Raw genomic sequence first — 27,667 nt, 5'->3', positions numbered from 1 at the left:
TTCTACTCTTGTGGTCCGGATCTCGGGCCATTCCGATTTACGTCGATGTTCTTTTGATCACGTTTGGGCTTCTTTTGGCATGTTTTGTCTTTCAGTTCTTTTTCAGGATTCTTTCCGCTTTCTTTTGCTTTCTTATTTTACTCCTTTTTGATTCCCTGTTTTTCTAATCCCTGTGATATCTGGAGGGCGTATCGCTTTGTATGTAACGGATCAGATACGAGATTGACAATGTCCAATATTGAAAAATGATGCGCAAGATTTGTACGCCGTAGAGATGCTATTATGAAGTGTGGCTACACGGCAGGAGCACCACCGTACCTGCTGGAATGAGGTAATGTAGTGGGCCTTTGCACTGTGATTGGCTGACAGCTCACGCACCTCCATAGCGTCATGGCAAGCTTCATTTCTCTTCTTCTGTCGACGAACAAGCAAGACGCTGCGAACAGGCTGGAACCAACGTGCGACCGGTCCTAATCGAACAAGCCAACTGGACGACCATGCGATTGTGGCCACTGCCGATCTGTAACTAAGGACCTGTGGGCGACGGCACCGTTCGGAATCACTCGTATCGCATCGATCGAGCTGGACTGAGCTTGTCTTTTGTCGGAGCCTCAGCACTGTCTCTGTCTGGCCTGTCGCAATGCTCATGTTGGAGGACGCCTACCGGACGGTGACGTCCAAGGCGGTGCGCCGCACGCTCGTGTACGGGGTGTTGCTGGCGACGGCCTCGGCCCTGCTGTACGGCGTAGCCGTCGTGGGCTATCTGGGCTTCTACCACGACTACGTGCCGCACCGCGTGCGGACGTCGCCGCTGCACTTGCAATACGGGTGAGTGGGTGAGCGGGAGGGCAGACCGACCGAGGCGGCCGGCTGACGGGGTGTGTGCAGCAGGACCGCGGCGCAGCATCCGTTTGCGATTGCCGATCTGCGCGGTCTCAGCCTGAAGACGGACCAGGCCTACGACGTGTCGGTGAGCGTGCGGCTGCCGCGATCGCCGGCGAACCAGGCGGTCGGCAACGTGATGCTGGAGCTGGCGCTAGTCACGGCTGGTTTGCCGTCGTTTTCGGCTTCGTCTTCGTCTTCAACGCCCGACGCCATCACGACGGCCGCCCGTCTGCCACCAGACAGCCCGCGCGACTTTCTCGCCGCCGACGGCCGCCGTGTCGTCTATGCGGCCACTCGACCGGCTCTGCTGGCCTACGTGGACCCGCTCGTGGCCACGGCCGGCCGCCTCGTCTTCTTGCCCTACCACCTGCTCGCGCCGGCCGCCGCGCCCGAGTCCGATCGCCTGGTCGTGTCCATGGCCGAGTCGCTCTCGTTTGCCGGCGTGGACGCGCTGCCGGCAGCGCTGTATCTGGAGCTGCGCGTCCCGCCGACTACCGGCCAGCACCGGCAGCTACAGACGTACGGCGTCGATGTCGTCTTTGCGGCCCGTCTGCGCGGCCTGCGCTGGCTCATGTACCACCACGCGGTCGCCTCGTTTGTCGTCCTGACGGCGGCCTTTTGGCTCGTCGAGGTGCTCTTCATGGCCGCCGCCTGCGCCCTTCTGGGCACGTTCCTGGCTGGGAGCGCGGATGTGGATGCGGATGCGGATACGAAGGCAGAGGGTGGCGATGATGGCAGCGATCAGGGACGCATGCTTCCAACGGTCGTCAAGACACGGGCGGACGAGGATGTATCAATCAAGAAGGAGGAGGACCAGGGCGGCCGTCGTTTGGGTCGGTCGCTGCTGGCTTCGATCCCTGCACGGGCCGTCGGCCATGCAGACCACCAAGCGGACGACCATGTGGACGATCCGGTGAACGAGGAGGCAGACAGGCCTGCTGCGATCACTACGGGCAGCTCGGCCGTGGCGATGGAAAGCTCGCTTCGACAGCGACAGCAGCAACAAATTGCGGCGTGACGTGGCAGATGGATTGGGCAGCTTTGTTTGTTGAGAGACTAGTGGAGTTTGCATGAATACGCCTGTCCTGCTGTCCTTTGTCATTTTGTCTGCCTACTCTTCTCACCCTACCACTCCCTCACCTCACCACCAGGCCCGAGGAAGCCTGGCGAGACCCAGGGCTCGGTATCCTTGGCCAGGCGACGGACCTGATCCTCGTCGATGTTGATGCCGAGGCCAGGACCTTCAAGCAGATGGATGTAGCCGTCGTGGACGGTCCAGACCTCGGGGTTGGTCGTGTAGCTGGTGAGATCCTGGTGGCCGAGCTGGCTGTTGTAGTGGATCCCGAGGCTCATCTCCTGGATGGCAAAGTTGGGCGACGCGGCATCGACCTGAACACAGGCAGCGAGCGCGATGGGTCCGAGCGGGCAGTGCGGTGCCAGGGCGACATCGTAGGTCTCGGCCATGGCGGCGATGCGGCGGAGCTCCGAGATGCCGCCGACGTGGGCCACGTCCGGCTGCAGCACGTCGATGTGTGGCAGCAGCGCCCTGACGTCCCAGCGGCTGTGCAGCCGCTCGCCCAGGGCAATGGGCAGCGTTGTGAGGCCGGCCAGCTGCTCGATCCCGGCCCCGTGTTCCGACAGAAGCGGCTCCTCGATGAAGAGCGGCCGATGCGGCTCCAGCGCCCGTGCCAGCTGCTTGGCCATCGGCTTGTGCACGCGGCCGTGGAAGTCGACGCCGACATCTATTCCGAGTGCCCGCACCGCCTTGACCCGCTCGACACAGTCGTCCAGAGCGGCCGGTCGGTCCAGCCAGCCGAGATCCTCGGTGCCGTTCATCTTGACGGCCCGGAAGCCCTGCTCGCGGCGTGCCATCCTGGGACTGTGAGCGGGTGTGCGTGTTTCGCCGTGACGGGAACGCTGTCCGGTTCTTGCTTACGCCTGGTTCACCACATCCCCCGGACGGTCACCACCGATCCACGCATACACGCGCAGCTTCGTCCGCAGCTTGCCGCCCAGCAGCTGGTAGATGGGCACGCCGAGTTTCCGCGCTGCCAGTCAGCTTCTCGGACAAGAGACGATCGGCCGACGACAGACAACTCACCCTTCAGGTCCCACAAGGCAATGTCGATGCCCGACAGCGCACTCATAAAGACCGGGCCGCCCCGGTAGAAGCTGGTGCGCCAGGACAGCTGCCAGATGTGCTCAATGTCGCTGTGTCGCAGGTCAGCACGCGCCTCGCGTCCTCCGTCCGGCTGCCGGTCCATCATCCACTCACTCGGCTTCCATGCCCTTGTATCGCGCAAACCAGGCGTCCAGACAGCCTTCGACGGCCTGCGAGTGTCCCTCCAGCGACGCCTCGCCCCAGCCAACGTTGCCGGCCTCGTCCGTGATCTTGACAAAGAGCCAGCGGGGCGGCACCCGGAACCACTCCATCGTTGCAATCTTGCCCATGGTGGCAATCCGGGACTGAGGTGTGGGAGAGAAGAGACGCAGATGAGGTAAGCAGGCTGGCATGGCAGCTTACGAGCAGAGGAAGCTGCTACCCAATCCCATATACATACGCAGCGATGGCTGCGGGGTCGGAGCCCCCAGTTCCGAACGCGGCAGGAACGGCTGCACTGCTACATTGTTATCCGACGGACTGCTGCTAGCGTGCGCTTTTCCGAAAAACGATTCCCTTTCTATGCCGCCTCCTCATCTTGTATTTTCCAAATCCCGTACTCTGCTAGTCGCTATTGACGCCATCAAGCCTTCAACGATGCTGCCGCCTTCAGCTCCCTCTGGGCCTCCTTCCACTCCTCGACGGCCGCCTTGAGCGCGGCCTCGGTCCACTCGCCAAAGATATTGACGCCGAGACGCTTGGGGAAGTTGTAACGGCTGTGGCGGTCGAGCGCGTTCAACTTGTCGAACACGTCCTTGGGCAGCTCCGAGACTGCGGTGATGTCAGCTGCAGACTCTCTTCGTCTTGAACTTTCCCACTGACCCTGAAGATTCTGCGCAATGCGTGCTGGTGTGACCGACTTAGTCAGCACAACGGTGCCTCGCTGGACTGCCCAGCTGAGGAGCACCTGTGCCGGCTCTCTGCCGAGGGACTTTGCCAGCTCAATGACGACCGGATCATCGATGGCCCTATGTGGACGCGGTTAGACTCGCGTAACGCCGTGCCCGACAGACTCCAAGTTCTTACCGTGGCAGGTTGTAGATGTTGTTGGCCATGGGACTGTAGGCAGCGACGACAATATTCTAGAGGCGCCATGTGAGCAGGAGTCGGGCTACAGAAGACAAGAAAGCAGCTGATCAGGGGCGCATACGTTTTGTCTGCACCACTCTAGCAGGTCAGGCTGCTGCAGATACGGATGCGCCTCGATCTGGTTGACGGCCGGGCGGATGGTGGCGGTCTGCCAGAGGTCCTCGATGTGCTGGCGCGTAAAGTTGGACACGCCAATGGTACGGACCTTGCCTTTGCGCACGGCAGCCTCCATGGCCCTCCAGGTGTCGGCCATGGGCACGTCGATGACAGCGATCTGCTCCGTCTTGGGGTCGACGGGAAAGCGGACGGCCTCACCGGCCGGCTCAAAGGCCACGGGCCAGTGGACCAGGTAGAGGTCGAGATAGTCGGTCTGCAGGTCGGCCAGGGTCGTGTCGAGGTGGCGCTCGACGTCCTCTGGCTTGTGGTGCGTGTTCCACAGCTTTCCTGTCAGCTAGGGACGGGCGGTCAGCAGAAGCGATGCAGGCGTTTCAGACGATTGGCATCCACCACCACGGCTTACAAAGATGTCCTTCCGGGCGACGCCCGCGGCCTTGATCCCATCGCCCACCTCCTTCTCGTTGTCGTAGCAGGCGGCGGCGTCGATGTGGCGGTAGCCCAACCGCAGAGCCGTCTCGACCGCATTCTTGACCTCGTTCGGCCGGGATTGCTACATCTGGTGAGCAGACGAGAACACGACGACACGCGTGTGGACAGAGACCTACCCAAGTGCCCAGGCCGACGGCCGGGATGGCATGTCCTGAGCTCAGCTGGAAGTACGTCGGCAGGCCCATCATGCTACTTGCTCACGAGACGAAACGGCAAGATGCATCAGTCCCTCTTCAGCAGGACACCTTTTGTAGCTGCGGCTTCGGCGGAAGAGGTGTGGCCCCACCGTTTCCCACGTCCTGCTACCCGACGCTGCAGCTAGTCGCTTTTCCGAGCCGTCGGATATGTGTCCGGCAGCGACTCCGCAACGTGACCGCTAGTGCTGCAGCTGGCACAGTAGTCGTGCCTACCCCATGGGGTATTCGACGCCAAGTGTAAGTGGAGATGGTCAGAGTGTATATAAGGCGGAGAGGGCAAGATGGAAAGACGGTGAGACGGGGAGGACGGGCTCATCGCCGTTGTATTTGCCACGATGACAGAGCTACAGACGAAGACGAACAGCGCCGTCGATAAGGCCACGGTGGACCAGGTTGAGATGTGCGATGACGGCTCGCTGGCCGAGAACGAGGCGAAGCAAAAACTCGGCCACGGAGGCGACATTGCGCTGGCTGTGTTGGGCGAGACCGATGAGATGGGCGAGATTGACCCGGCCGAGGAACATCGGCTGGTGCGAAAGATCGACCGGGTGCTGCTTCCGCTGTTTGCCATGTCGTTTATGTTTTTTTATGTAAGTGTCTAGTCCCGAGATAGAAGCCGAATGGGCGTGAGTCTGATGCATCTGTCCACAGGTCGACAAAACCACGCTCTCGTACGCGGCCGTGTTTGGCATCCAGAAGGACCTGCGCCTGCACGGCACCGACTACAGCTGGCTGTCGGCGCTCTTCTATCTCGGCTTTCTCGCCTGGGCTGTGCCGGCCAGCATGTTGCTGCAGCGTCTGCCCGTCGGCCGCTATCTCAGCACCATCTTTCTCTGGGGCGTCCTGTTGATGGCCCAGGCCGCCTGCCACGACTTTGCCGGCCTGGCCGTCTTGCGCGTCGTCGGCGGTGCGGCCGAGGCTGTCGCCGATCCCGCCTTTATCCTCGTCACCAGCATGTGGTACACCCGCCGCGAGCAGCCCGTCAAGATCGGCCTCTGGTACTGTGCCAACGGCCTCGGTGTTGCCGGTGGCGGTCTTCTCGGCTATGCCATCGGACAGATCCGCGGTGCTCTGGCTCCCTGGCGCTACGAGTTCCTCCTCATCGGTGCCTGCTGCTCGCTCTGAGGCCTCTTTGTCGCTATCGCCCTGCCGGACAGCCCGGTCGATGGGGGCCCGAGGACCAAAAACCGCTTCGGCTTCGGCTTCTCTTCCTTCAGCATCAGCCGCATCCTTCTTCCCCTGACCGCCCGCAAGCGCCGGCTGGCCGTCTACCGTCTCCGCGACAACCAGACCGGCATCGCCAGTCCCACCTTCAAGAGGCACCACGTCGTCGAGGCCCTCTTCGACGTCAAGACCGTCCTCTTCTTCCTCATCGCCCTCTTTCACTCGACCACCAACGGCGGAACTACCAACTTTGGCACCATCATCACCAAAGGCTTCGGCTTCTCTACACGTAAGAGCACAGCCCGGCAGCAGCTAGATCTCTTGTTCTGACCATCCCCCTCCCAGTGGTCACCACCCTGCTGCAGAATCCCTACGGTGCCTGCATCTTTCTCTTCATCCTCAGCAGCGTCTTCATCAACGACCGCCTGCCGCCCAACAGCCGCTGCCTCGTCATGGTGGCCTTTCTTCTTCCCAGCATCGCCGGCGCCTTTGGCCTACACTACGTGCCCAGCGACCAGCGCGTCGGCTGTCTGATCTGCTACTATGTACGTGTGTCCCAAGACGGGCCTGTCCACGCGTTGCTTAGTCATCAACTGCTCACAAGCCCAGCTCACCGGCTCCGTCACCGCAACCTGGGTCCTGCTGCTGTCCATGCAGACGGCCAACGTGGCCGGCCACTCAAAGAAGATGATCACGTCGGCGCGTCTGTTTCTTGGTAGGCCTGTCTTCCCCTCCGCCTCCATCGCACCTTCTGACACGACTAGGATACTGCACCGGCAACATCGCTGGCCCCTTCTTCTACAAGGCCGAGCAGGCCCCCGTCTACTCTCTGGGCATCTGGAGCATGGTGGCTGTCCTTCTGCTCGAGACGGTCATGATCCTGATCCTGCGCTTCGCTCTGGCAGCCGAGAACAGGCGGCGCGACCGGCTGCAGGGCCCAGAGAGAAGGAACTTGGACGCCACCGCTTTCGAGGACTTGACGGACAAGGAAAACATGAACTTTCGCTATGTTTACTAAGCGTCTGTTGTATGTCTATAGAGTTCATTAAAGACAAGACATACACTCTATGCGATAACTAGACCGACGTGACTGAGGTCTCGTAAAAGCACTGAAGGAGATGGGGCTAACGCCTCAAGGCCGGAATTCATGGTAAAGTGAATCGCTGCCGTCGTATGATACCTCAATCGTCACACTCCTAAAGCCGGGTGACAGCACCCCTTTTCCGACTTCCTATCCGAATATAAGCCCACTGCCAGCCGTCCTTGACGTCTCCTTGTCGCCGTATGACACCTCCTTGCTTCTTCCCCGCAAATTGTAGCCCCATGATATTCCCCATCGTTACCCCATGTCTTGCTTATCCGACCATGGGGATTGCGGAGACGGTTAGAGAAGAGGGGGAGATGTGGACAGATGAGGTCAAATCGCCACATGTGAAGAGAGAAGGCCTCTTTGATGCCTGATCCAGATGCATAAGAGCGGCCGCTCTCGTTTGTGTCTTTGTCCAAGATTGTGTCCGACATGTCCTTGCCCTTCTCTCTTTCCTCTTGCAACCACGCGCCATGGCAGCAAACATGCAGAACAGTTTTGCCCTAGACAGCAAAAACGACAAGAAGGACGACCTCGCCATCGACATACAGACGCTTGAGGCCGTTGCCACCAAGAGCCCAGAGAGCGAGTGTCCACAGTGGATCCGCGATGCCTCACCTGAGGAGCTGGCGGCCAAGGAGACGCGTCTGCGGCGCAAAATTGACATCCGGCTGTAGGTTATGCTGCTGCTGCTGCTGCTGCTGCTTTTGATCTGTGCTGACCCGACAGGATGCCCTTGATCGTCTTGATGTATATTCTGAACTAACTCGACCGCAACAACATTGCCGCGGCCGGACTGTCGCATCTGCAGCGCGACCTGCACCTCAAGGGCTACCAGTTCAACACCGTCGTCAGCATTCTCTTTACCGGCTACCTGCTGATGCAAGGTGAGCTTCGGCGTTGTGGTGTCGTGTGTGATGCTTACTAATCAAACATCCCCCCCCTTAACAGTGCCCTCCAACATGCTGCTCAACAAGCTCGGCCGGCCGGCGCTGTACCTGCCCGGCTGCATGCTCATCTGGGGCGTGGTCTCGGGTGCGACGGCAGCGTCGCAGTCGTATGGCGGGATGCTGGCGGCCCGCTTCGTGCTCGGCTTCATCGAGGCCGCCTACTTCCCCGGCTGCCTCTACTACCTCTCATGCTGGTACACGCGTCGCGAGCTGGCCCTGCGCACCGGCATCCTGTACAGCGGCTCGCTGCTGTCGGGCGCCTTTGGCGGGCTCATCGCCGCCGGCATCCTCGACGGCATGGACGGCCTGCATGGCCTCAGCGCCTGGCGCTGGTTATTTATTCTGGAGGCCTGCCTCACCGTCGGCGTGGCACTGGGTGCTTTCTTCCTGCTGCCGAACCTGCCACGCACCACACGCTGGCTGTCGGCCGAAGAGCGCGAGCTGGCCAGCTGGCGGCTGCAGGCCGACATTGGCGAGGACGATTGGATCGATAGCCGCCACCAGTCGCCGCTGCACGGCTTCCGCCTGGCCGCCACTGACGCCAAGACGTGGCTCATCCTGGTCGTCATCTATGGCTCGACCGCGAGCGGCTCCATGACGACCTTCTTTCCAACGTGAGTGGAAGAGAGAGGGGGGGAGAGGGAGAAAAAGAGAAAAGAAAAAAAAAAGAAAAGAAAGAAAGACTAACAAACTAGTGTTGTCAAAACCCTTGGCAAGGGAAACATCACCACCCTACTCCTCACCACCCCTCCCTACCTGATCGCCGTCGCCGCCTGCTTGACCAACGCCTGGCATGCCGACCGCACCGGCGAGCGGTACCTGCACATTACCCTGTCTCCCCTGTTAGCTATGGTTATGTATATCGTCGCCATCTCCACCACCAAATTTGCGCCTCGCTACTTGTAAGTGTACCCGTTCCTCCATCCTCTTGCTTCTTTAACAGTGACTGACAGCACAGCGCTATGTGCATCATGGTAGGATCGACGTACTCGGGCTACGTTGTCGCCCTTGGCTACATCTCTAACAGTAGGTTTTCCCCATCTTTGTTCCCCTGCCTACACCTGCTGACCTACTAGTTCTTCCCCGGCCTGCCAGCAAGCGTGCCGCCTGTCTTGCACTTATGAACAGTCTTAGCAACGTCTGCCAGATCTACTCGCCATACCTCTATCCAAGTAAGTAAAGTGTGAAACTTAGAAAGCTTCCAGAAAACTCAGGCTCACATTCATCCCCAGAATCTGCTGCCCCTCGCTATGCCACTGCCTTTGGGGTGAACATTGCCATGTCCGCAATGACTGTCATTGCCGCCACCGGCTTGCGCTTCTACCTTGCTCGTCTGAACAAGAAACTCGATCGCGGCGAGCACGTACGTGATGTCAGCTCCAGTGGGGCTGCTGGAAATGATGGATTTCGCTTTCTGCTGTAAAGTCTTGGCTGTGGTGTTCTTTTGCATTTCATGGGATCGGTACACCAAGAGGCGGGAATTACTGTGTATGTCCACTGTCGTCTGTTCTTGACTGGGAAATGGGGAAGCGAATTTGTTAAAATGGATGTAGTGGGCACAAATGTATCGCCATAGTCAAGATACAAATGGGTCTACAGCACGTTCGAGATACTGCGTGCTAGCACGCAGTTGCAGCCTTTGCTGGCCCTTTTCATGTATAAAGGAAGGCCTTCCTATCCAGATTAGCTGTTAGACCTTTCTTCAGTTCAGTGAAATCAAAACCATTTACATGACAGAGATTAGCCTTATCACCAGTCCCCTTTTTTTCAGTGAAGCTCCTAAGATTTGAAAGACATATAAACAGAGTAGAGATCTCTATATACTCCATATCTGTACTCCATATCTGTACTCCATATTAAGAAGCCACATCCGCTTGAGAAAAATAAGATGCACGCTGCTCCGTCATGAAGAACTATTGCTAAGAAAAGGACGCCGTCACCAAAACGGTCAAGTTCTAATGCCAAGCGCTTTGTACATATACCAATACACACAACTTCATGACTGCGTACAATTTGATAATTTGATAAAATGTGTCTAACCCTAAGTTCTGGTACAAAATATGTGCGTATCTCGGGCTCAGGTTATACCTTATTTCCGGCCCTAAGCGCCCCGTACTTACAAAAGGATACGCGGGGTCCTTACGTAACACATGACGCCGGTGTCGGCTTTACAAACATTTCCTATGACTGATCGACCAACTTTAACTTTTCAACAGATTTTTCGACTCTCGAACGTCAATTGATACAATTCCGCGCCATATGCTCCATTGGCCTCATCCATCCCATTGATTACATTGGCCTTGAGAACGCAACGGACGCCACTCACGAATATTTCCAACATGGCCGAGAAAAAGGCGGACGCCCCGGCAGCTGGCATGCTCTGGGGGGGCAGGTTCACAGGTTCGATTGTCTCGGGAAACAAGCTTCAGATGTAGTATACTGACCTCACGGTACGCAGGTGCGATTGATCCTCTCATGTATAAGTACAATGCCTCCATCCAGTACGACAAGGCTCTTTACAAGGAAGATATCCTTGGATCGATTGCCTTTGCCAGAGCCAACTCAAAGGTTGGCATCGTCAGCGAAGACGAATTTCAGGCGATTGAGCGTGGTTTGCTCCAAGTGATGGAAGAATGGAAGCAGGGAACTTTCGCTATCATGCCGAACGACGAAGATGTGAGACACCGCCCCGTTCTACTCAACTTCTCGAGGCTAACACAATGGACCAGATTCATACGGCAAACGAACGTCGCTTAGGAGAGGTTATCGGCAAGGACATCGCGGGTAAGCTGCACACAGGTCGCAGCCGCAACGAGCAAGTTGTCTGTGATATGCGCATGTGGTTACGGGATCGGATCCGCGAAATCGACAGCCAACTCGTTGCATTCCTCAGAGTCATTGTCACACGTGCCGAGTCTGAAATGTAAGCCTAGCCCCCCACATCTGGCCAAAAGCAGCCTCCTGCTGACTGACAACCCCAGCGACTACATCATGCCTGGATACACCCATCTCCAGCGTGCCCAGCCAGTTCGGTTTTCTCAATGGCTGATGTCATATGCCGCTGCGTTTAAGCAGGATCTTGAGCGGTTGCGCCAAGTTTTCGAAAGGGTTAATTTAAGTCCACTTGGTTGTGGCGCTTTAGCTGGCAATCCATTCGGGATTGATCGAAATATGATAGCTGAGGAGCTTGGGTTTAGCGGAATAACCTTGAACTCCATGAATACTTCGGCCGAGCGCGATTTCCTACTCGACTTTCTTGTCTGGAACTCGATTTTCACCAACCACGTTAGCAGGTGGGCTGAGGACCTCATCATATATTCGACATCTGAGTTCAGCTTCGTGCGGCTGGCCGACGCCTATTCTACGGGTAGCTCTTTGATGCCCAACAAAAAAAACGGGGACTCGTTAGAGCTTTTGCGCGGCAAGTCAGGCCGTGCTTTCGGTCAAATGGCTGGGTTGATGATGGTGAGTCCTCATATCAACATCTCAGATAGTTGCCTTGGCTTTGGGGGTGACCAGGAGTGTATCGAGAGTAGCTACTAACTGTTCACTTGAAAGACTCTGAAAAGCTTGCCATCTTGCTATAATAAAGATCTCCAGGAAGGGTGGGAGCCTATGCTGGATTCGGTTCAGACTGTGTCGGACAGTCTAGGTATAGCCAATGGGGTCCTGTCTACATTAAAGGTGCGGCCGGAGCGGATGGAGGCTGCTCTGGACAAAACGATGCTAGCTACTGATGTCGCAGAGTGGTTGGTGAGGAGGAAATGTCCGTTCAGAGAGGCTCACCACATCTCTGGACGCGTCGTTGCACTGTCTGAAAAGCTGGAAATTTCGATGGACAAGCTGACCCTTGAGCAACTGCAAGCCATTGATTCTCGGTTCACAGCAGACATTGCGGAGGCATTCGAGTATGAAACGAGTGTTGAGGCAAAATCGTCTAAAGGCGGTACTAGCCGATCAAGCGTGCTGGAGCAGATCCAGGTACTCAGGGCTATGTTAGATTAGGGGTTTGATAGCTAATCCCATCTGCAGCGACCTCTGTGCAGCCTTATCTCCTACACTTGTAAAGTTCTATATACAGAGTAACTTCTATTGCGTGAGGAATGCCAATGGCAGACACAGGCGACTTCGGATCTATAGCAATGTTGGCTAAACTCTAGACACTTCCTATTTTTCCTCCTCTTGCGATGTTCTTTCTCCTGTGGGTGTAGACTATTGACGTCGCGCATAGGTAAGCTAAGCATGGTATGATGGAATTACTGCCTATAGAAACTACTCGTCTATAGACTCGCCGTTGTTGTTGCTGATCTTAAGACGACCAGGACATTCCTCGCGATGCTGTTTCATGTCTTCGATTCTTGGCATTTGGCAAGCACCGCAAAGGAGCCACGGACATGTGAGCCTGTGTACCGCGATGTCGCTCTTCGGGAGGCGGACGATGCACTTGCAGCATTTGCTATAGGGCCCCGGACAATTGTGAGAGTCCTTCTCAAACTAGCAGAAGTATTGCTCGCACACACTGCATCTCCAACGGGGCTTAGGCATACTATAGTCCACAGCATCGTGACTGTGTGTACGCTAAACCACCTAGGAGCTATCGACGAGGTCGACCTGGATGAACCGAAAGCAGGGATCGTCTATTTTTACGCCACCTGAATGGGTTTCCCTGAACGTAGGTTCCCTGACATCGTGCCGATTTAACAGCCATTGTGTTGTTAAGCTTGTTTAGAAGCCTCCCTGTCCGCGAAGTGCGTAAGAAACCCCTTCCCCTCGAGCTCTTTCAATTTGGGATTCGTATCAGTTTCGTGTCCTGGGGCAACAAGTTTCTGAATAAGCAGCCTTTTCCAGCAGAGGTGTAAAGGCAATTTGTACATGCCCCTTTTGCAATATCGATGGAAGAGTGGTCGTAGCTGATATAACACGTCGCCCAGTGTCCAAAGTCCTTCTCGCACGTTCTGCAAGGGCTAGGAGCAAAAACTCCGACTACCTGGAGTAGACCAGATAAAAGGTGACATGAATGATCGATCTTGAAGGTGGCTGCGCCATATATTTCTTTCAAGGGATTTTAGTTTCGGGGCTGTTTCTTTAAAGTTGCCCATTTGACTTCAGTTAGAAGATATGAGAATAGACGATCCTCCATGGCCAACCAGGTACTCGTCTTGGAGAATGTCAAGGCAAGTGAATACTTCTCCTCCACAACTGGATATGTCGTATACAGAATGTGCTAGGCTAGAGTCTGATGCTCTAGATCGGTGACCAGCGTTTGAATGGGGAGGATGGTTGTAAGAGAAGCTTATGTTTGACTTCGACTGGGAGGTCGTGTTGGAAATCAGAATCAGAAAACTGGCCAGCTCCTTCTTCTTCTTCTTCCGCCACAGAGCCATCGGTTTTTTTGGTGTTTCGTAGTTTGGCCGCTTGTTGTTTCAGACGTCGTTTCATTTGGTAAAGCTCCCCGACAGCTTTCGTGTTGTTTCGTCGTGTCTTATGTCTTTTTTTCCTCTTCCATCGACTTTTTGGTGACGACCTGGTTTCGTGTGAAATTTGTGGAGGGCCCGCCGGCGTGGCGAAGCCAGGGTCGTTTCCAGAAGCAACATCAGGATCTACTCCAGAGCAGGCACACCCTAAGGCACAGGTGTACCTCCGAAGAAGGGAATTCTCAATGATAGTTTTCGTCGTTTATATTTGGTTGTTATGGCGGCTTTTATAGATTTAATCTAATTTTGTTATCTGTCGTACGTATTTTCTTCTTTAAAGGTGTCTTATTAGCAACTCTTCTCTAAGCATAGTCGAGCTTAGCTTGTGCTGACACAAAAAAAAAGTGTCTTAACGTCAATTATAGCCATTTCCTTCAAGGCCATAAGCAGGATGTCCCTTCCCCTTGCTTTCCATCAGTGCTAACCCTTCGCCATGCTTCGTCTCAACGAGTGTCATATCAAGGAACTTCTCATAGAACGGAACTGATCTCTCCCAATCTCCGGTAAACAGAATGCTGCGCCTCATATGAGGCAAGTTTTCAAAGGTCTCTCGGATACATCCAATGAGCCAGCGACCGAGGCCCTTTCCTTGATACTCTGGGCTGATCCAGACGTCTGTGAGATAAGAGAAAGTCGTATAGTCGGTTACGCATCGAGCCAGGCCGATGACCTTCAGCTCTGAGGAAGGGATTGCCGACTCGCCGGGCGCGAGCTGTTCATACAAGCCAAACACGAGCGAATTCTCAAGTATTTCCTGCATTGCTTCAGATGGCAGCGGCTTCGCCCAGTACAGAGCCCCGGATGCGAAGATATCGACGAGTGTTGATACTGGCACCAGATTGGGATCGGTAGACACTAGGAATCCGGTTTTCTTCCAGGAACAGTCCCGAAGCTGTGATTTGACAGACGCCATGACAGGCAATTAGAGAGGTGAGCCACAAAATAGACTGCGAAAGTGCCGTACAAAGATACAGTACAGGTCGAAGCATGCCGACTGTCTTTATAGGTACCTGATAATTTTTATGATAGTCTAGAGCCGAGCCGACCCTAGATGAGTCATTAAATAGAGGACGTGGCGCACTATTTTATCGACACGCCCTTGAAATGGCATCTTGGCAGACAGGATCATGTGTCCTGAATTGGCCTAGCGTGATTTTGGGCTATAGGAACCGCATTCAGTACTCCGTACTTTGTATATACATTCCTTGTCTGGCCGAGTACCGTTTTCTGTAGCAGCTGTAGCCTTAGCATCAGCACCCACCCCATATTTAGAAAATGGCAATGGCATTGGGCGGACTGGCAACGCCGCCGGGAACTTTGAGAGGCACGCTGCTGACAAAGAAGGACCAGCGGTGCAGCTCGACGCACTTGCGGGCGAGGGCCTCGAGGTCGAATAGCTCGCCGATGGGCACGCCCCAGCCAGCCAGCATCCACTGATGTAGCAGCCCGCCGCCCTGCATCTCGGCCTCCCAGGGTTCGCCGGCCCAGATGCCGCCGATCCGCGTATGAAGACCACCGATGGGCGCGCGCTCAAAGCTGGGCGCATCTCCAGCCACGGTGGCGAAGCCGCAATCCCACATCCATCGCAACGTGTCGATGGTCGGGGCAATTCCAATAAAATCGGGTGCCGGCCGGTCAGCCAGGGCCTTTTGCTCGGTGGCCGACAGACGCTCGTACGCCTCGGTGCAGCCGCTGCGCACCAACAGGATGTCGCCCTTTTGCAGTTCTAGATCTTGGTACCTTGCCACAGCTTCGAGCTCAACCACGGTGATCGCGGTCGACGAAAATGGCGCGATCGTCTTGCCGTGCTTCTGGCAGAAGCCGGCATAGTCCAGCAGCACGCCACGCCCGACAATCCCGCCGCGCTCCACCCACGCTGCACGAGGAGTCAGTCGATGGTCTATGGTCCTTTCCCTGTCTCTGTCTCGGTCCAATTAGTCACCCACCATCCAGTCCCAACACGTTGGACCCATCCAGCTGCTCAGCCGTGACGTTGCCATAGAACCGCTTGGCCTTTTGGTAGCCGTAGTGGCGGAAGCCGTCCCACTGGCTCGAGCACTGCGTGTTGAACTCAATCGTGTCGTCATTGACTGTTCGAGGTTGGCCATGCACATCCAGCAGCACCTTGCGCTGCCACCGGAACGCCGGCCGGCCGAAGCTGGGGTGCGACGGCTTGTCCAGCGTCCAGTCCAACGACACTCGCTCGCCCGTCCGGATCTCCCGGGCTGCCGATGCTGCCACATGGGCTGGCGTGAGCATGTTCAGCGCCCCCAGCGCATCATCGCGGCCGTACAACCCCCAGGCATTGCCAGGAGGGCCGGCCGGGTCTAGCGGCAGGCTGGCGAACGGCGGGCGGTCGGGCACGGGCGTGGGCGTTGGCGACATGACCGCTATGCACAGAAGCCGGTTCCATACAGATGCAGTCCGATCGGGCCACTCTGCTGCTGTGCTGCCGGGTCGTACTCGTACTCGTTGGAGAGGGGTCTCGGGCCAACTTGAGAAAACTGCTGACAGCTCCTAAAACCGCGCTGGTGTTGGGCCCCACAATCCACGGAAAAGGAAACTGCGGGGAACGTTCCTTCCCGTCTAGACCCAACGCCCGCCCCATTTTTCTTGACCCGCTCTTCCCCCAGACTCTTCCGTCCTGTCTTTCTCCTGTCTTTCTCCCGTCTTCTTTATTCTGCTGGCCAAGTTTCCGACTTCCGTCTGCAAAGCTCCGTCACCCATCTTCCATTTCGAACGACCCATGCCGGCCAAGATGGAGCACCAGCCAGAGCCTGCTGCCGCGTTTCCGCCGCCGCGTTCTCCCGACCCTTCTCCACACCAGCTGTTCCGCCAGCCTCAGCCGTCCGAGACACACCAACAGCAGCAGCAAAACCAGCAGCCACAACGACAGCTCCCAGATCTGGCTTCCCCTTCCGAAACGCCAGTCGAAGGGTCTTCCAGGAAGCGGAAGCGGGTGCCACCAGAGCTACGACGACGCGTTACACGTGCTTGCGACCGGTGCAAGAGGTAAGCGAGCAAGGCTCGGCTGTGTCTCTCGTCTTTCCACTATCTTCAAGTAGGATGAAGGCTGTTAACAAGACCCGGATAGACGAAAGGTCCGCTGCACGGGCGACAAGCCATGCCTGCACTGCACCGAGGCAAAATCCACGTGCACATACGACCTGACCTATGGACGCGGTCGTCTGCCGCCGATCCCATTGGCCCAGGAATTCTCTCCAACGGGGCCGTCCCTCAATGAAGTCTCCGCTCCACTGCATACACGCAGCTTCTCATTTTCCGCAGGCAGCAGGCCTATAGCGGCTGCGCCGGTTGGCCTAGGCGAGCGGCTGTCCTTTCTGTCTGAGGCTGCCACAACAGCCAGGATGGACCGGCAGCAGCAGAAACAGCCGTCGAACTCGAGCATTTCCAATCCGCCCAGCTCTGGAAGCATCAATACCAAATTCAGCAGCAACCACAATGCCGACAATGACACCACCACCAACAAAATCAACGCCGTCATCTCAACTTCTGCCTCAGCTACAGCTCCGGCCTATGCCATCGTAGCCACGTCTTCCCGCGTCTCTCCCGAGCCTTCGCAAACAGATCTGCAGGGACATTACGTCGGTCCGTCTTCTGGCGTCTCCTTCTTGCTTCGTGTGCAGAAACGCCTGCACGAGACTGTGTCCTTCTCCCAGGCCGCATCTTCCTCCATCTTCACCTTTGGCGACGCACCACTGCCGGAGTATGACGCTTCCTTTCCTCTGCTGTTGACCCGATCCGAGGCAAACTCTCTTCTGGAACGCTATTTTGACTTTGCCGTCCCTACTCACCGTTTCTTGCACCGGCCCACTGTCGAGGCCTGGCTAGCCGAGTTCTACGCCACCAAGGGCAGCATGGCCAGCCACGAAGACACCCGCGCCCGCATCGCCGTGCTTTTCATGGTTTTTGCCATGGCCACCGAGTACATGTCACCAGACTCAGCCGCTCCAGGAATGGTCTCCAGTGCCCAGTACTTTCTCGCTGCAGAGCAGCAGCTGTCCAAGGAGCGTGGCTCTGTGCGCCTGGCCAGCGTTCAGGCTCGGCTCTGCCAGTGTTTCTACCTCCTGGCCCAGTCACGCATCAACCACTGCTGGAGCCTGTTCGGCACCACTGCCCATCTGGCCCTGGCCATTGGTCTCAATCGCAACCGGCGTGCCGACCCTGCCTCTGGCCTTGGGCACATTGATGTCGAGTGTCGTCGCCGCACGTTTTGGTGCACATATAACCTGGATAATTACTTGAGTGCCGCTCTCGGCCGCCCGAAAACGTTTCATGATGAGGACATCGATCAGGAGCTGCCCTCGATCCTGGAAGACAGCGAGATCTTCCACGACGAGATCAGGCCCGGCCAGCCCCGTGGCCAGTCCACGATGCTGGCACCCGTGGCACATGTGCGGTGAGCAGCCTCTGCTGTCCTGATGTTCCTGCATAAATATTCTGCTGACCCTCTATCTTCTTCCCAGGCTTGCGCGGATAGTGAGCGTCATTCTTCGCGATCTCTACTCCATCCATCCCATATCCACATCTACACGCGCGTCGTTGTCGCGCAAGCACTCGGAGGCTCTGGCAGCATGGCGCAGAGAAATATCTCGCTTTCTCGATACCGACCGCGATGGCGCCTCCCTGCTGATGCCCGTCTTCCAGCGACAGATCAACGTGCTAAACTTGGCCTACTGGCATGCCCTGCTGCTCACGCACCGGCCGCTACTGCTCAGCAACTTTGCCTACCTCCAGCGTTACGGCGCCGACTCGCGTAACGCGTCAGACCGCGTCTACATCCAGGAGAGTACAAACCGGTGTCTGGACGCCGCCATGAGCATCATTGAGATTGTGGACAATATATCTCAGGGCGGTCAGCTCTTCAAAGCTTTCTGGGTATGCTTTGTCCCATTCTCGTCTCACGTTGTCAAATCCAGCTGACAAAGCAGTTCACTATGTATTTTGCCTTTTCTGCCGTCGTTGTTGTTTACGTCTATGTCATTCAGCACCGGTCTTCTCCACCAGAGACATACGGACAGTATCTTTCAGCGGCGATAGAGTGCCAACGCCAAATTGTTCAGCACGCCGAGACCGGATCGCTGGCGCAACGTTACACGCTCGTCCTCGAGGAGCTGCGCCTTGTGACGGTCAAGCAGGTCGGACTGCAGCGACAGACCTCTATGCTGCCCACTCGGACTCCCCATGCCGGCGGGAATGAAAACGGTCGTAGCAGCAGCAGCAGCAGCATTCCGTATGCTGCCGGCGTCGAGGCCAGCTTTCGTTCCATGGGCATTGCAGGCATTGTCAATGATCCATTTGATCTGTCTGGCGCACCCTTGGACGAAGGAATGGTGGACTGGAACGAGAGCCCCAGCAGCTCTCTGGCCGATTTTACCAGCTGGGGCCACTTTGACTCCATGGTCTCGTCCGGCTTCTGGCCTTTTGATTCCATAGCCAATGAAGACCGTACATTACGCATGTGACAGCTTTCAGAAAACTGGGGAACGCAAACGATCAATTGCCGAACCATACACAACCTTGTGCTTGCACGGAGTATAGATCGTCACCCCGCAACTTGGCTTATTAGTGTCATTAGCACAAATTACAACGGGTCGTTGGCGCTGCGCTTTATCCGATGTGCTTTTCCGATGCACTAACAAGATCTCCACTGGGACCTATCCGAGAGAGATTCTGCTCGGCACAGGTTTACGCCACGCGGAGAAGACCAGATGCAGAAATGCGGCCGAAGAAGGTGCTCGGCTGACTCTCACTATGGCTACTATTCCAGCTCTCAGGTCTGCTACAGCATCCTATAAATTCCCGCTCTCAGAGATGCCTATAGCACACAGCAACAAACCTACCAGACACAGACAAAGATCGCCAGGTCAAGCACAAGTCCTGGACTCGCTGACCTCATCATGGCAGCTACTGCGCAGGCTCTCGCCCCCCTTCAGCACTTTGCTTCTGGCATAGAAGCCAAGAATACCGTCGAAATATACACCATGTCGGTGGCAGACGACAGCAGCCCGCCAAAAATGGTCAACGACCTCCTGCTCAGCCGTGTTCGTAATTCCCCGGAAACACAGTTTCTGGGATACCCTGCCACATCCAAAGGCAGGGCCGACTACGTCTACCACACAGTTCAGGACGTTGACCGTTATGCCACCACTGCTGCATGGCGATATCTGCAGTCGGGACTAATTCCTGAACATCCTAGTCCCAGCAAGGCCGAGGTGGTGGCCATCTTGGCGCCATCCAACTTTGACTATGTCGTGTCCATCTTCGCGTTGTCGCGGCTGGGCTTCGCCATCTTGTTCCTGTCGAATCGCCTAGCGCCTGATGCGATTGCCAGCTTGCTTCGGAAGACGGCATGCACCAAGCTGATCGTGTCGGCGAATCACGCACCCATGGCTGACCGGCTGCGAGACGAACAAAAGTGCCCTGTCTCGGTCTTTCCGATCGTTGGGCACCCCGACTACACCTCGCATGCCTCGCAGAAGAGCTTGCCGGAAATTGCTATTTCCAACCCATCACGGCGAATAGCCTTCATCATCCACTCGTCTGGCTCTACCGGTTTGCCGAAGCCCATCTCTCAGACACACGGTGCCTGTCTGGCCAACTATGCTGGTGGCATCCCCTTTCGCGCCTTCATCACGTTGCCGTTGTACCACAACCACGGAATTTCGACGCTCTTCCGCGCCCTCTGTGCTGGAAAGAAGGCTGCTCTCTACAACGCCAGCCTTCCTCTGGCTGGCAGCACGCTGGTGGAGTCCATACGAGCTGTGGACCCCGAGAGCCTGCACTGCGTACCATACGCACTCAAGCTGATGGCTGAGGACGCGCGCGGCATCGACACACTCAAGCGGCTGAAGCTAGTTCTTTACGGCGGTAGTAGCTGCCCTGACGAGCTGGGCAACCGTCTGGAAGATGCCGGCATCTACCTGGCCGGTCACTACGGGGCAACGGAGATGGGCCAGCTGATGACCTCCTTCCGGGACCCGGTTGTCGACAAGGAGTGGGCCTACATGCGTCCAGTGCTGTCGGCAAAGCCTTTCTTGCGCATGGTCCCACGTGGCGACAATACGTTTGAATGTGTCGTTCTTGACGGTCTGCCATCCAAGGTGCTGTCCAACTCGGAAGACCCGCCAAACTCGTTCTACACCCGCGATCTCTTTCAGCCGCACCCGACGCTGCCTGATGCCTGGAAGTACCTTGGCCGCATCGACGACCGGGTGACGCTGATCAATGGTGAGAAGGTGCTGCCCATTCCGTTTGAACACCAGATTCGTCAGCACGACCTCGTGCGCGAGTGCGTCGTCTTTGGCATTGACCGGGCGGTGCCGGGCCTGGCCATCATTCCCAGTGACAAGGCCAAAGGTCTGTCCAAGAGCGCGCTGCTCGACGCCCTGATGCCGGTTGTGGATGCCACCAACGCGCACACAGAGGCCTTTGGGCGCATCTCGCGGGAGATGATCGAGATCCTCGACGGCGACACGGTATATCCGGCAACCGATAAAGGAACAGTAATTCGTGCGGCCTTCTACAGCCGGTTTGTCTCAGTCATTGATGCCGTGTATGCACGCTTCGAGGCAGCGCCAGCGGCAGAGGAAGGGGGGGACGGCCTGCGCGTGCTCGATGAGACGGAGCTTGAGACATATCTCCTCGACATTTTCGTCAACAAGCTGGGCATTGTGGGCTTGCAGGCCGAGACGGATCTGTTTGAGGCCGGCGTGGACAGCCTGCAGGCAATCATAGCGCGGGCTCAGATCGTGCGCGAGATCGACCTCAGCAGCAAGCGGCCAGCCCAGAACGTGGTGTTTGAATACCCGACGGTGCGGCTGTTGGCTCAGCACCTGGTGTCTCTACGCACTGGGGCTGCCGACGGCACGGAAGGAGACGTCGCCGCGGGGGAGATTCAGGCCATGCGAGATCTCATTGCCAAGTACAGCGACTTCTCTTCCTTTACGTCCCTGCCGGCAAGCACTCACGTGTGTCCGGAAGGCAGGGAGGGGGCCGAGACCGTTCTGCTTACGGGGGCAACGGGCTCACTGGGCGTACACATTCTGCGGAAGCTGGTGGACAAGCCGCACGTGACGAAGATCTTCTGCCTCGTGCGGGCATCGTCGCAGCCGGCAGCCAAGGAACGGGTATACGCCACGCTGGCAGCCAAGGGCCTGCCAGCCTTGACGCAAGATGCCCAAGATAAGGTAGTATGCCTGCCGGCAGACCTGAGCCAGAAGACACTGGGACTGGACGACGACATACTGGCACAGCTTCGGCGTCGGTTGACGACAGTGGTGCATGCAGCCTGGGCCGTCAACTTCAATCTGGGCGTACGCAGCTTCGAGGGGCACCACATTCGCGGCACATACAACCTGCTCAACACATGTCTCCGAGTCGAGGGTGCCCCCGCACGGCTGTTTTTCTGCTCGTCTATCTCGGCGGGTGCGGGCACGCCGATTCCAGGCACCGTGGCAGAAACGTACATTGAGAACCTGGCACACGCACAGCCGATGGGTTACGCACGGTCCAAGGTAGTGACGGAACACATCATCAAGGCGGCAGCAGCGCAGACAGGCATGGCCGCACGGGTACTGCGGCTCGGCCAGATCGTGGGCGACGCAGACGAGGGCATCTGGAACACGACCGAGGCCATTCCATTAATGCTGCGAAGTGCCCTGACAATAGGAGCCTTGCCGGCTCTGAGCGAGGTAGGCGACCGTTCTGTGCTCTCATTGCTTCATAGCTGACTCATCCTCCCGCAGACACCTTCATGGATGCCAGTGGACAAGATGGCCCGCGCTGTGATGGAGCTGTCTGGCCTGTCCGGGTCTCGCGGCCCAGAGCCGGACAAATCTCTCGTCTACCAGGTGCAGAACCGGCGGCTCTTCGACTGGACCGAGGAGCTGCTGCCAGCTCTGCGGGCGGCCGGTCTGCCGTTCAAAACGGTGCCGCAGCGAGAATGGGTGGAACTGCTGCGGGCTTCGGACGCCGACCCGACGCGCAATCCGACGATCAAGCTGATCGACTTCTTCTCGGAAAAGTACGACAACGACCGGCCGGGACGCTCCGGGCTGGTCTTTGAGACCGACCGCACGGAGCGGGCCAGCAAGACGATGGAGGACGGCTTCGACATCATCGGCAGTGGGCTGCTGGACAAGATGGTCGCCTGGTGGAAGACGCAGTGGACGGCCGGAGCGGCAGACAACGGCGATGCACATGGATGCAAATAACGAGTGATTTAGTTCTGATTTATGCATATGATTTACCATGCAACAAACAGACCGTCCGAGAATGGGCAGATCGGAAGGTGAACAAACACAGACAACACACAAACAGGCATTGTGATAAGAAGGCTGGCAGACAATCCAATGTGCACCGTCTGCAGGTCCAGCTTCGCCCGCATAGCAAACGGGATCTCGCCTTTTTCAGTGGTGCTGAGGCGCTGGGCCATGCCCCGCGCCACGAGAGACAGGGGCGGGGCGGCCTAGCAGCAATAAAACACGCTGTAATGTCTTACTTGTGTGGATAGGCCAGTCACGGAAGAGCTTCCCCGCCAACAGGCTCGCTAAGACCGCCTCTTGCGTCGTAGCCTGCCCCTCTGACAGCGTTGGCTGCCAGCGCGTGTGCTACTCACCGCCAGAACGGAAGGAACCCAGGACCCCCCGCCCTCTTGTTCTGCGCTTGGGGGGGGAGGAGCTGGCTGGAAGCTGTAGTCGGTTGAGGACACACAGAAAAGACCGGAGAGCAGAGACGGATCGGCCAGTGTCTGTTTGTCTGGCTCGTCACAGCTACAGCAGCTTTCCGGCCGTCTGGTCTGCCCGCACATCTGCAGCTATATGTTTGCCCTTAAACCGAGATTCTCTCCTACCGGATCTTTGCCGTAACTTTATCAGCTCTCTTCAAGCTCTCAAGCATGCATTTTGGGAGTTTCCCACTAGCCCCGAGTACGAGTACCAAGGCCGGCCGACAAGAAACGGCCACAAAGCGAATTGAGCGGTGCTCGAGTGCTTAGCCGATGCCGTAGCCAGCCAACAGGCGGGACAGCTCTGCAGCACCAAGAACAGACAGCGTCGTTTTGCCGACCGTCGGTCCAATCCGAGCCCTCCCCAGGACAAGGTGCAGGTCGGCATTATCGTCGCGCTGAGACCAACCCTCGCCGGGCCCAAGGAAGAAAAGGGAAAGGGGAAAAAGGAAAAAGAGAAAGGGGATAAAGACGAAACAGAAAAAGGACGAAAAGACAACAGAGCCAAGAGGGCAGAGGACACGACAGAATAGACAGAAAGCCAGATTCCCCCATTGACGTGAGGAAAGCGCCGAGGCTAAACATTGTTCCTTTCCGGCTTGACTCTCCTCGCTCGCTCTCTCTCTCTTTCCCGCCCCGCCTAGCGGACGAGCTCCGCTATTCACCCAACCCCTTCAGCTTCGATTTCTCTCTTCCCTGCACATCTCTTTATTTTTTCCTGTTGGATTTTTTCCTACCCCAGGCCGTGCTTCCTCTGACACCGCCCCTCCCTCTCAGTCTCTCTCAGTCCCCCCTCCCCCTGCCCCCTTCCCGAACGGCGAGACGAAGCTGCAGTCGCTGCCACTCCAGCCAGAAACAGCACAGAGACGCCTCTTTCAGTCCGGCCGTATCAAGCCACCGCTCTCTGTGTCCCTCTCTCTCTTTGACTGGGGCCGCTCTGGACAGCAGCCATATCGGACTTGAAAAGGCTGCGGCGATTTTTCCGCGAGCCGATACCGACTCTGCCTCTCTTTCTCTCGCTCTCGCTCTCTCCTTCTACCCCTCTCCTGTCGTCTCAGTGGGCTTGGATTGTCCTGCTCCTTTGCTTCTTGCTGCTGCTCCCTGCTGCTGCTCTGCCTTCCGCCAATCGGCCACCGGACACAATCCCCTCTGCCGGGTCGTGTGCTGTGCATCACACGACAATCACACCGCCGCCTTCCTGACGATGCCTTGCTTCAGAGGCATCGCCGTTAGCATCCATGCTAACGGCGCTCCGCTCCCCGAACACGGCATCCAGAAGCAGTCCCGGGTCTCGCGTATCAACAGCTACATTCCCGTGCCGCAGCCGCAGCTCTCGCCCGACTCGAACAAGCCGGAGGCGGCCAAGTTTGCCATCTCCATCACCCTCCTCACGCCGAGCCTGCCCATACCATACTCGACGCCCAAGCCGACCGAGGCGAATCCGTACCCGCGGCCGCAGCTAGTCGGTGAGCTGCCGCCGGCCCAGGAAGAGGGCCGCGTCAATGGCATTGTCGCACCCTACATTCCGATGACGAACTCGGAGAACGAGACGATCGCGGCCTACATCTATTTTGACGGCCGCGCCAAGGAGGAGGTGGCCACGCTACTACGCCCGGGCGAGGAGACGTGGGTGAACAGCCGGTGGGTGCAGGTGCCCGAGTCCGAGGGCGGCGGCCTGGCCGAGCGCGAGTTTCTCTTCCGCGAGGTCGGCCTGGAGCGTTGGCTCAACGGGCTCGATCTCGAGGGCCACGACGCCGCCAAGAAGCTGGAGAAGCGGAGGCAGCGTTTTGAGCGCCGCCGCAAGCGCCAGGAAGACCAGCGCAACGGCACCGCCGACGCCACCGGCACCCACCGCATTACCAGCGGCACCGGCCTCCACCAGTCGACCTTCCGCTATGGTGGCGCTGATGCGCTCGATCCCGTCGACCTCTCGGACTGCGCCTCGGACGACTCGCCCTCGGACGACGAGCAGCCCGAAGCCACCGGCCAGATCAAGGTCGCCATGTTCCGCGTGCTCGCCTCGGGCGAGATCAAGAAGGGCGAATACTCGCCCCAGTTCGATGCCCACGACGACGACGACGATGCCGAGGGCGCCGCAAAATCGGGCGGTGCCGCCGTCGAGTCCGATGTCGAGCATACGACCAGCTTTGCCAAGCCTAAGAGCCTTGATCCTAAGACTATCTCGACGCAGACCGTCACCGGCATCGACGGGCCAGACCGGCCCTATGCCACCTTTACCTTTTTCTACCGCGGCGAGCGTGAGTTCCTGTTCTTCCTCTTTTACTCTCCTCTTCTCCTTCTTCTTCTTATTCGTCTTTCCCTAACAATGACAGGCCAACTACAAAAGATGGGCGTCATACCATCAGCCAAGGGCCAACAGACAGCGTCGACAACCAGTAACAAGCGCCGGTCTACGCAGCTCGACTTCACTGGCATCGGATCGCTCAAGACCGGCGGCACCGTGAACTTCTCAGCCTTCCGGGACCAGGAAGCGGAAACGGCTCGGCGGAAGATCAAACACAAGAAGAACAGGAGCAGCATCGGGGCCATGACGATGGATGAAGACAGCGACGATGACGACGATGACGACGACAAAATCATAACGATCTCGGGTGCGGATGACAAGGATGACAAGGACGACAAGGACTTTATCAAAGCATCAGACCGGTTGGGGCCCGACGACGCCAAGTTCACGGGTGAGCTTGCGGACGGTGTCAACCGCATTCAGGTACGTGTCTTATGGGTGTGAGCCTGTCTCGCTGCATCTTTTAACAAGCAACAGCTTAAGCGACGGCACTCCGCCGAGCCGGACGCCTCACCAAGCGATTTCCGCAAGTCACCGAGCACCGGCGATCAGACGCCCGATCTGAATGCGGCCGGCACAGCAGGAGCAGCACCAGGGGGGGTGTCAGGACTGGGAGCAGCATTGGCAGCAGCAGCCGGCATCAGCGCCGGCATGTCGATGGCCGCGCCAGGCGCAGCATCGAGTGCAACTGCCGCCGCGTCGGGTGCATTAGGGACGTCGGTGCTGTTTGGCAAGAGCCTGCCAGACGACTCGATCATCGGCAGTCCACTGAAGAGGCACCGGGCCAGCCTGGCCGAGGGACTCGAAGGCGAGCAGCGGTCCGGGCTCGGTTCTTCCTTTCCACCGGCATTGGGCGACATACTCGCAAAGGCAGAGGCTGCGCAGAAGCAGCAGAGCCAAACATCATTAGCACCAGCAGTCAAGGAAGAGGACGAGGAGCTCTGAGCATGCCGATGACGACGACGACGACGACAGCGTCAACGCACAGAGCTCCCCGTTCCCTTCTCTCAAGATGTGCCGGCACACTAATATAGAACATGCCACCAAGAAACAGGCAGGGAAAAGAAGGAGGGCTGCGGGGCGATTCTCCTCTCATCCTCCTTCGTCTTCCCTTCTCTTGCCCTTCTCAGGATACAGAAAGAAGTGTTGGAGTATCTGCCGTTGTGCTCAATTCTCTACCTGTTTCTCTCTGTGTGGTTTTGTGTCTTTGCCGCTTCCCTTTTTCAATATCCTCTCTTCTGGGTAGCCTTGGCTCAACACAACACAAACGACGACTATAATGACGAAAATGACAAGGGGCCTGTCTGCTCTGCTGGTTTTTCATGCTGCCTCCCATTCCCTTTATAAGAACAAGAAGAAAACTCTATATTCGCTACTCGACTCTTGTATTCTGTCATTATCTCCTCTTTGGCCTCGTTTCTATTGGGTATTCCCATTCACGCGGTTCGGCATTGCTGTGCGTCCCGGACGCCCAGATAGATCGTCCGTTTGACCGTGAATGGGGGGCAGGGTGTTTAGCCTTTGGAGGCGCGGAGAACGGCATTGTATGTGCTTCACGAGACAGGCAGAAGGCGTAGCGTATATATCCAATCTCTGTCTGTACCATGACTTGGCTGACAAGATGATGTTGCTGCTTGACTGGACAGGCTTCCCTCGGTCGCGCCTTCCGTGTGCTGTTCTCACGCATTGTAGCATACGTACCCGCCTTTCCGGACTCGTTTCTGTTCCCGCCTTCTTCTCTTCTTCTCTTCCGCTTCCAGGCCGCTGCCGATGAAGTCACCCATCAGTAGTCCAGTCGAGCAGCCAGAAGGTGACTGACAGTATCGGCGACGAGAGGATCGCCGACATGGCTGCTGCCGCTAGTTATCTGATACTTTGGGTTTGCGAAGGCGTGAGCCGTTAATGTGCGTTCGCTGGGATCACCAGAGTATGTTCCCACCACTTGCATCTTGCATTGTAGCAGATCAGGGGTAAGTATAGGTAACACCCCCGGCAAAGCCA

The 27,667-nt window shown here is 57.3% G+C and overlaps 10 protein-coding genes across 10 annotated transcripts; 6 read left to right on the top strand and 4 right to left on the bottom strand.

The window, feature by feature from the left end:
• Positions 1-640: 640 nt before the first annotated feature.
• Positions 641-1,903, top strand: CMQ_5783 (tubulin-tyrosine ligase; the record flags this gene model as incomplete). The annotated part of the gene is made up of 2 exons (XM_014313370.1): positions 641-828; positions 892-1,903. 2 exons carry the CDS (start codon positions 641-643, stop codon positions 1,901-1,903), a joined length of 1,200 nt encoding a protein of 399 aa, XP_014168845.1.
• A 107-nt stretch (positions 1,904-2,010) lies between these two features.
• CMQ_5810 (mandelate racemase muconate lactonizing enzyme family protein) lies at positions 2,011-3,336 on the bottom strand (the record flags this gene model as incomplete). The annotated part of the gene is made up of 4 exons (XM_014313397.1): positions 2,011-2,764; positions 2,822-2,933; positions 2,987-3,096; positions 3,161-3,336. The coding sequence occupies 4 exons, from the start codon at positions 3,334-3,336 to the stop codon at positions 2,011-2,013; spliced, it is 1,152 nt and encodes a 383-aa protein (XP_014168872.1).
• A 293-nt stretch (positions 3,337-3,629) lies between these two features.
• On the bottom strand, positions 3,630-4,929 carry CMQ_5729 (aldehyde reductase 1; the record flags this gene model as incomplete). The annotated part of the gene is made up of 6 exons (XM_014313316.1): positions 3,630-3,817; positions 3,869-4,014; positions 4,073-4,128; positions 4,197-4,586; positions 4,656-4,802; positions 4,858-4,929. The coding sequence occupies 6 exons, from the start codon at positions 4,927-4,929 to the stop codon at positions 3,630-3,632; spliced, it is 999 nt and encodes a 332-aa protein (XP_014168791.1).
• Positions 4,930-5,273: 344 nt separating this feature from the next.
• Positions 5,274-7,120, top strand: CMQ_5544 (major facilitator superfamily transporter allantoate; the record flags this gene model as incomplete). The annotated part of the gene is made up of 6 exons (XM_014313131.1): positions 5,274-5,528; positions 5,590-6,004; positions 6,065-6,391; positions 6,448-6,647; positions 6,712-6,817; positions 6,867-7,120. 6 exons carry the CDS (start codon positions 5,274-5,276, stop codon positions 7,118-7,120), a joined length of 1,557 nt encoding a protein of 518 aa, XP_014168606.1.
• Positions 7,121-7,662: 542 nt separating this feature from the next.
• Positions 7,663-9,562, top strand: CMQ_5638 (pantothenate transporter liz1; the record flags this gene model as incomplete). The annotated part of the gene is made up of 8 exons (XM_014313225.1): positions 7,663-7,862; positions 7,919-7,931; positions 8,001-8,076; positions 8,141-8,753; positions 8,835-9,041; positions 9,098-9,165; positions 9,216-9,311; positions 9,372-9,562. 8 exons carry the CDS (start codon positions 7,663-7,665, stop codon positions 9,560-9,562), a joined length of 1,464 nt encoding a protein of 487 aa, XP_014168700.1.
• A 916-nt stretch (positions 9,563-10,478) lies between these two features.
• On the top strand, positions 10,479-12,144 carry CMQ_5652 (argininosuccinate lyase; the record flags this gene model as incomplete). Its single annotated transcript, XM_014313239.1, has 5 exons — positions 10,479-10,539; positions 10,598-10,815; positions 10,869-11,062; positions 11,121-11,604; positions 11,698-12,144. 5 exons carry the CDS (start codon positions 10,479-10,481, stop codon positions 12,142-12,144), a joined length of 1,404 nt encoding a protein of 467 aa, XP_014168714.1.
• Positions 12,145-13,968: 1,824 nt separating this feature from the next.
• Positions 13,969-14,526, bottom strand: CMQ_5601 (gcn5-related n-acetyltransferase; the record flags this gene model as incomplete). Its single annotated transcript, XM_014313188.1, has 1 exon — positions 13,969-14,526. The coding sequence occupies one exon, from the start codon at positions 14,524-14,526 to the stop codon at positions 13,969-13,971; it is 558 nt and encodes a 185-aa protein (XP_014168663.1).
• Positions 14,527-14,881: 355 nt separating this feature from the next.
• CMQ_5708 (uncharacterized protein) lies at positions 14,882-15,998 on the bottom strand (the record flags this gene model as incomplete). The annotated part of the gene is made up of 2 exons (XM_014313295.1): positions 14,882-15,489; positions 15,560-15,998. The coding sequence occupies 2 exons, from the start codon at positions 15,996-15,998 to the stop codon at positions 14,882-14,884; spliced, it is 1,047 nt and encodes a 348-aa protein (XP_014168770.1).
• Positions 15,999-16,359: 361 nt separating this feature from the next.
• CMQ_5495 (nonribosomal peptide synthetase-like protein) lies at positions 16,360-22,849 on the top strand (the record flags this gene model as incomplete). Its single annotated transcript, XM_014313082.1, has 6 exons — positions 16,360-16,625; positions 16,708-18,033; positions 18,101-18,512; positions 18,566-19,082; positions 19,542-22,327; positions 22,382-22,849. 6 exons carry the CDS (start codon positions 16,360-16,362, stop codon positions 22,847-22,849), a joined length of 5,775 nt encoding a protein of 1,924 aa, XP_014168557.1.
• A 1,716-nt stretch (positions 22,850-24,565) lies between these two features.
• On the top strand, positions 24,566-26,611 carry CMQ_5528 (uncharacterized protein; the record flags this gene model as incomplete). Its single annotated transcript, XM_014313115.1, has 3 exons — positions 24,566-25,619; positions 25,695-26,089; positions 26,144-26,611. 3 exons carry the CDS (start codon positions 24,566-24,568, stop codon positions 26,609-26,611), a joined length of 1,917 nt encoding a protein of 638 aa, XP_014168590.1.
• Between the last annotated feature and the right edge of the window lie 1,056 nt (positions 26,612-27,667).

Source organism: Grosmannia clavigera (genome assembly GCF_000143105.1).
Source record: "Grosmannia clavigera kw1407 unplaced genomic scaffold GCSC_89, whole genome shotgun sequence".
Classification (NCBI taxonomy): domain Eukaryota; kingdom Fungi; phylum Ascomycota; class Sordariomycetes; order Ophiostomatales; family Ophiostomataceae; genus Leptographium; species Leptographium clavigerum.
The sequence above is the reverse complement of the archived record's forward strand: the minus strand, read 5'-3'. Positions and strand labels throughout refer to the sequence as shown.